General features: G+C 33.4%; 1 protein-coding gene across 1 annotated transcript; it reads right to left on the minus strand.

Annotated features, from left to right (window-relative positions):
- Nucleotides 1-9: 9 nt before the first annotated feature.
- On the minus strand, nt 10-4,030 carry LOC130622568 (alpha-1A adrenergic receptor-like). Its single transcript, XM_057438036.1, has one exon. It carries the CDS (start codon nt 2,723-2,725, stop codon nt 1,619-1,621), a length of 1,107 nt encoding a protein of 368 aa, XP_057294019.1. The 5' UTR covers nt 2,726-4,030; the 3' UTR covers nt 10-1,618.
- Between the last annotated feature and the right edge of the window lie 4,110 nt (nt 4,031-8,140).

An 8,140-nucleotide genomic window follows, 5' to 3' on the forward strand; every position in this document is an offset into this window, starting at 1 on the left:
TTAGCTCTCCTAACTGTCGAAAACCACCACTTAGCTCTCCTAACTGTCGAAAACCGCCAGTTAACTCTCCTAACTGTCGAAAACCACCACTTAGCTCTCCTAACTGTCGAAAACCACCACTTAGCTCTCCTAACTGTCGAAAACCGCCAGTTAACTCTCCTAACTGTCGAAAAACCACCACTTAACTCTTCCAACTGTCGAAATTAGACAGTTAGCTCTTCTAACTGTTGAAGACCGCTAGTTAGCTCTCCTAACCCCCGAAATCAGAAATTTAGCTCTCCTAACCGTCAAAAACCGCCAGTTAGCTTTTACAATTATAAGTGTACCTAAAAATGTCACATATATGCCACCGTAAGTATGTTCACACGTTGGTGATAGAAATCATTCTGAGAGGAATTGTTCCGAATGTATGTGTAGAGACAAACTTGAACTGGCTCCTTATAATATTTCCATTAGACAACATTAACGTTTGTTCACCTTTCATGTGTGGCATTGTGTTTCGCTTTTTCTTTTTACACGATGGCGCTCAACAAAACCATTCTTTAAAATTTCATCGCAACGGAATCATTTTGTTTTGCATATCGGAGAAGTTCGGTTGCGTGTGGACGGACACCTAATCCAGGACGAAATCTGTGTGAACATGGCCTTATGAAAGAACAAAGAACCTGTCAAATGGGCCTTAATGTTATTCTTTAGCTCAAACATTGGTGAACCTTAGTCCAGCAAATTCTCACATTTTGTAACTCAGTGCGAACTCAATTCATCAACCATACAATTTTTTTTAAACAAAAAACTTACTGAAAATTGATAGCAAGGAAAGGCGGCAAAATAAAGCTTTCTTTCACAGGATTATTCTTCTTTTGCTAAAGAATAAATTTATTATCGCCTTTGACATTTTTGATCAACAACAACATCGTGTGAAAAAGATAATGCTTGGCTATAGTAGATCAGAAACATCAAGAACAGCCAATGTGGATTTAAAACCTGTTTGAAATAAGTTAATAAGGGAATTAGTAATTAGTGGAAGAAAAGGTTTTGATAAGCGACAATAAGAGGTACGTTTGGTTGTATTAGTCTGACATCATTAACAATTCGATAAGGCTTGGAGTACTAACATACAGCACAATCGAAGACTCAATTCTTGTCAAATTTACCATCATTGACCTTTACCATCCAGCGAGTGGCTATTACAGCTTTACAAATATGATGTTACTATAACACAAAATAGATCTATATTCTCTTTGCCATGTTCTATGAACCTTACTCTTAGAAGGAGCTGAAAGCTAAGTCACGCCTTAACTAATCGTACACTGCTTAAAAAATGTATTAAGCGCCGCAAGCTTCTCGAGTTTTCTTTGCCTAATCCTGTCTGAAATCTATTTTTGAGATAAGTTTTAAAATATAAAATATTTTTATTTGGAGAAAAATTTTATCTGTTAGGAAATGAGACTTTTTATGGTGTAAAATTGTTTCCCAATTGTTTAAATTGAACAAAATTTGGACATTTTATACATCTGAAAAATATCCCTTATTTCCATAAATTCAAAAATTTAATGTACACATAATCAATCAATAAAAAAATTTAATAAATAAAAAAAATTAAATTAAAAGATTTTTTTCAGTTCGTTTGTCCACTGGTAACATCTTCCTTGTTAAATATAAAACATTTAGCTGTGCGGTAAATTCTTCTCACACCTTTTCTTATTTCGTTTCGACAACCTAGAATTAGAAATGGGTCCCAGAGAACATTCGAAAAAGCAAATGCCGGAGTATAAGATATCAACTGTGAGGGGACTCCAATTTCAAATGTGTACAGCATTCTAGGTATTACAAAGGGTAGCCATGACAACAAGTAGCAGCCAATCAAAAGAAGTGTGGCAACTGCGATTTGAATATCACGTGACGTAACTGATCTTGTTAATGTTGTGCTCGACAAACGGCGTTTAATTTTAATAAACGCCGACATACGTCGGGAAAAATTGCTGTTTATATCACTTTCTGATGTAGATATAGCACGACTCATTCTTTTTTGAGATACGCCTGAACTTCCTGGATTTGGTCCCGGCCCAATTCTTCTTTGCTTCCGTGCTATCCTAAACACTCTAATATTGGTGAAAAAAATCAAACAGGTCGGTAATATGAAAAGCATCCCGATTAGTAAACACACATAAACAGTATTGACCTTGGTCCATTGTACTCCGCAAATTCCACCAGGTTTTCCATCATAATCTAACCAACAATCAATAACAACCGGAGCGAAACATGCCAAAGCAGGAATTAACCAGCATAACACACTGCACAACCTTAATATCTTAGGTGTCATGTGTTCATGATAGAGGTAAGGATATACAATTGCAGAATACCTATCCAGTGAAATAAATAACATCGATAAAATGGAAACATATCCCAAGGCATACGAGAAATATAAATACATTTTGCACATGCGCACTGCTAATTCAGTTTTTCGAATTATTTTTACATTGACTGAATATATGTAATACGGTGCCGAAACTAATATGGTTAATATATCACATACGACAATATTGAGTAAAATAAACTGCTGTTTTTTTCTTAGCTGTTTCGTGGAAAGTACAGCTATAATGATGGATATATTAGATACCATTCCAAAGATTGTAATAACGGTATATAAAAACGTAAGCACATATATATCAATGTTGCTCAAAGAGGGGTATTTTAATGTGGTTTCTGAGCAATTCAACTCCATGATTGAAATCCTAAAAAAAAAAGCGAAAGAAGTTTATCATTGATGCAGAACTCAACTAGCTATGATGCTTGTGAAGTTGTTACACATAGATGGAAACAGGAAATGAGGAACGTAATTGTCGCAAGAGAAATAAACTTATAACTTCCACTTAAATGTAATTGATTACTGTAACTATAAAATGGATAAATCAACAGAAATTATCAAGCAAAATATAATATTGTCTATTATTACTCCCCATGAAACCCAAATCTCCTTGCAGGTCTTTACAAATACAAAAGCTACACAAAAGAGGATCTACTTTTAGTTAGTAAATATGCTTTAGGTAATATTTTGGTACTGGCTGTTTTATAAGGTCTAAAAATCATAACCTACACTTTATAACAGAAATAACTAGCTAGAATGTTAGTAATCAAATATCTAAAATTGAATGCACTTATAGTTTAGCACAAAGCACATTAGTGAAATGATTGCGTAAAATGAAAGAAAACAGTTGAAAGTTAACCATCAACTGAAATATTTAAAACAGTCCTATACAAAATTCTGCCTTTCTTTTTTTAGTGTATTAATTTTACTGAAATTCTTCTTCTATACAATTTACGAAATAACATAATATAATGTACTATACAGTAATAATAGAATGTTTCAAAACAAAAAAAAAGAAAACCCATGCACACAACGAGAAAAAAAGAAAACCCAACATCCCTTCACTTAACACAACTTACTTCTATGACACCAAAAAGAACAGTAAAATTCGCCACAGGGTCAATAGCCTTTCTTTTTCCAATAAAAAAACACGAACTCACACGATGTCAATAACAACTTAATACCCAGGCTCAATTATGTAGGACATACCTTTTTAACAAACAAGTGATCTGTGTAAAAAGGCTGATACGATAACAAATAGAGAAATAATATGATAGAAAGAAAGAGATATAAAACACCAGCAATATGATAAGGCCATGTCCTTGAGCAATCATTTTTTGGTTATTTATCTATTTTTGACGATACGATCTTTAAAGGGAACACACAAAATATATTCCTTCCAATCATATAACATATCTTGCTCAATAGATCCTACCATTTTAAATAAGTTATCTTTTCATCTCGAACGTTCTTTCCAATACATTGGCAAGACAACTTTTAGAACACATGGTGAGTCAGATTATTAATTCAAATGAACTTTTCTAAAGAAGGTTTTTACCATCGTATCCTTTGATTGCCTTTAATTAAAAATAAAACAACTTTAAAGTTATAAAAGACAATACAGTCTTTTTTTCTCTGTGGTCAAGGCTTAACTAGAACACCCAAGTTATTTTCTTATTCACTTTGTTCAACCGAAAATCAGAGCTTTATTGTCTACATAATCTCCCTAAAGACGCCGACTCTATTCAAGAAATAAAATTTAGTGAGTGGGGTCATCCTCGGTACGTATTTACAGTTGCTAACATACCCAATATTATACAACTACAACAAAACTCAGATTACAAATACAACCATTTTTTTACGGACTTTCCGTCCATACTTCTTAACAGTAACATTATTTAAAAAAAACTTTTTCTTCAGTTCAACTTTAACTTTGTAGGTTCCTGTGGTGTTAGCATTTTAAGACTTATTACCTTGCTAAGATTACACATTTGAGTCTTATACCGATTCCAGGATAAAATATTCCGGTTATCCAGATCCAAAGGGATTGACTTCGTCTATCTTTTCAGAAGAAACTCTATAGATAGGTATTAGATGTTATGTGACTCAGCCAGTCTTAATATCACTTTTTGAATAACTTTCTCTATTTATCGGGAAGGGTGGGCGGGTTGTCTAACTTTTACGAATAGAATTGACTTGTAAGTGGAAAGGGGTTGGAAAGTTGTATTCAAGTAGCGCATGCTTATCTTGCCTAGATTACTACGAAAATAAGTTACATTATTCTTTTCACTAGATTTCGTTAAGAGATCGTAGAAAAGTGGAAAAGTATTTATGATTGGTAAAGTTCACCTATTGAACAATAACGCTGATACTGGTTGGCTGTTTTTTATATATAAAGTCACGTAAAGGGAGTTGTAGAAGGAAGTTACTAAATGTTTTTTTAAAAAAATAATAATTTAAGGTATTTCATTTTGTCTTAGTGCGCACACTATAGTGGAAAATGCAGTCAAATGCAGTCGAGATTTATTCAGTTAAATGACATGTCTCTGCAATGCAATATTGTCTTTATTTTCTTTACATCTTGATATGCTTTTCTCGACTTGACTATAAGCAAAAATAAATTGGCTAAATGTTTCAAATAATTTAAATGCGTTGTTCCTTTTAATGAATTAGTAGATTTGCCAGTTGAATATGGAGGAGGGGTCAATCATTTGTTACTATGGAGTGATTGGTTTGTAGCACTTTTGACTGGTAATAGCAAACTATTTACCATTGTGTGCACAAACTAAACTCAAATTCGAAACCATTTTGAGAAATGGAAGTCAGAATGTATTAGCCGGATAATGCTTGGGCACATATAGTTCATTCACTTACGGATAAATGAATAGTTTATATTCGCAGGAATTTTGCATGATAATATGACAGTATGTAATATGACAATATGCAACAAGCATTTTTAATGTATCACTTGCAATTTTATTAGCAAATAAATAGAAAACTAAGACACGAAAACGATAAGGAAGGAAAGAGTTAATTGTTTGTATGTTCGTTGTATAAGTGTTTCACTACCTGCTAGAATCTTGATAAGACATATACAACAACCTACGTTTCAGATTTTCCCGCCCATACATATCTTTATTATTCAGGCTTTTTTATCCTTACTTCAAAAGCAATTTTACTACTTCATTCCAAGCAGAGTAATTTCATTATTTCATTACGACTTAAATAGGCGTAGTAAAGCAATGAAATAACTCTGCGGTGAGTCCGAAATAAAGGTGCGACGCAACCATTTTGAACAGAATCCGGCTTTTGTTTTAGAGACTAGCTAGGTCATCCAGCGTTAAATACAAGGTGGACCGTTTGAGTGCAGGTAAACCGTACTGGACAACCGAGTGGAGTAATTAATTCGCGTGTGTGCTACTCAAAGAATAATATTATACAAATAATATACAAAAACTGTCTGCAATAACGTAAGCGCGTGAGTCATGTTCACGCTTACTAATTGAAATATGTGTCCACACTTACTAAGTTAAAATAGTATCAACAAAAACCGCAAATAAACATGAAACACTTCACATGTTACGGGAAAAGTTGTCGTAAAAGTTTTAAAATTGCATCGTAACTGCGACTTAAATTAAAAACAAAAGCTTCAACCCGCCTAAGTAAAACAATCACCCTTTATTTACATTTTCAAAATAAATTGCCTTGAACGTTCCAAAATGAACTTAAGCAAAATTTAACTCGTTGTAAGAGTACGACAGGTTACGGAGATTGCATTGTGCGCAGGATACATGTCATTGTATGAATATAAACTTTGGATTATGCCATTTACTTATGTGTAAAAGGCGTCACTACTTAAGTACATTTGGCGTAAGAAAAACTTAACTGACCACCTAAAACTTTTGTTGCAGCCAACATAGCTATGAGGCTACTTTTACCTTTTAGCAAGATAGGTAGCCAAATAACGCATACTGAATCTTTGTAACAATCAGATTGTTGAATATAGCACATGAAAGTAATAATGTTGGTTGAGGATGAAAGCATTTAATACTAAATTAAATTGAAATTTTAGCTAACAGAACAGCAAAGTATTGCTTGCTAGCTAGCTGGCTAGGTTGCTCTTAAGTATGAACGCTTTTTCCAAAATCTTAAAATTGGTTGCTTATACTAATGACTGGAAAACATGTTCTATTTTTTATCTAAACTCACGTGATCTATACTTATCTGAACTCCCATAAACATTAAAATTAAAAAATCCTATCATTACAAAGCGGTTAGAAGACAAAAAGGTCAAAAAAGAGACCTCCTAAACCATAATTTTAAAAGTGGCCGTCTTCACCCAAGCTCTAATCGTTTCTTGTCTTTTTTAGCACGTTGGGGCTGCAAAAAAACTAGCTGATTGGCTATTCATAAAATCAGACTTTGTGATTGGTTTACTACGCAAGAGCGGTCACAACAAAATCGCTAAAAATATATGGCATTTGTTATTTTGCATATAAAAATAACTTCGTGTGTCCGTAGCACGATTTTTTTTATTGCGCACACGCAGACAGAATACGGGAATTAATAAAGAGAATAGTCGTTAACCCGTTGAAAAATAAATCCCTGCGTCGCCCAGCTTTTAAATTCCACGCTTTTTCGTGTTTCCGTTGCACTACTTTATTCTTGCGTATTCACAGACAGAAAAAATATACGAGTATTATAAATACAGACATTCGGTATCTGTATCATGAATTGCGGTAAACAAAGAGGCTCACGAATGCTGAAAATGATAGGGAACATCAAAAAATTGTTCAATACTAAAACACTTAACTCATTATCCACTATTTTTTTTTTAAGTTTTAAAACAACAACTCAAATGAGAATATAGGGGTGGTCGAAAAGCATGGAGGTTGGGCGCTTTTATCTATAACTCAATTCGTGTAATGAACGTTGTAGATTGTAGCTAACATCAGATAAAACTTGGGTTTTCTTTTTCTTTTAAAATATGACTCATAGACTACTTTATCCATGTAAAAAAGAGCGGCATAAAAAAGTCGGTAGAAATTTTAGCAATTTTTACTCAGTAAATTTTACAAACATATTCATGATTAATTTTTAGAAATACTTGTTGAGTTCATAAAATATAAAGTGTGAACGAAAGAATTCACCTATTTATATAATAATTTTAACGAAAAAAAAAACTAAACTTAAAAATATTCAATGTTTCTATCCTACTCTTTCAGGCATTTAAGTTCTTAACGCAATAAAAAAGAGGAAATCGGCAAAAATAAACTCAGTAAAAAAAGGTGGTCGTTGAAAAAATAAGTCGATTAGAAGTTTTGATCGGTACAAAATAGTCACTGAGCTAAAATTTGAATACTTTTTATTGACTTTTTTAACGGATTAAGTTTAACTCTTCTAAGAAGTAGTCGTTGTCCCGTGAAATAATCCACAGAAATTCGCCTGCCGCTACTCAATGATACTATTTTGGCTCACAGATAGACGAACGCACGGCGAACATTATACTATGGGACTAGTCGTTAACCCGTGCTAAAATCCACGGGGTAGCGCGTCTTTAAATTACACGTTATTTCGTGTACCCATCGCACGACTTTTTTCTTGCGGACAGACAGGAAAAAATACGGGTATTATTAAAGAGATAACGAATTCCATGTCATAACATTTTCTCATGTGAACAGAGGAGATGAGCAACTAAACAACGTATATAGCTGTGCGTGATCAGGAAGTAAGAAACTAAGTTTCCAAAATAGTGTAAACACAACAAAACAA

This window comes from Hydractinia symbiolongicarpus, chromosome 12 (assembly GCF_029227915.1).
Source record: "Hydractinia symbiolongicarpus strain clone_291-10 chromosome 12, HSymV2.1, whole genome shotgun sequence".
Lineage (NCBI taxonomy): Eukaryota > Metazoa > Cnidaria > Hydrozoa > Anthoathecata > Hydractiniidae > Hydractinia > Hydractinia symbiolongicarpus.

What these genes read in the sequence shown, in the direction of transcription:
- LOC130622568 (XM_057438036.1), bottom strand. Translation starts at nt 2,725, where the DNA reads ATGGAGTTGAATTGCTCAGAAACCACATTAAAATACCCCTCTTTGAGC.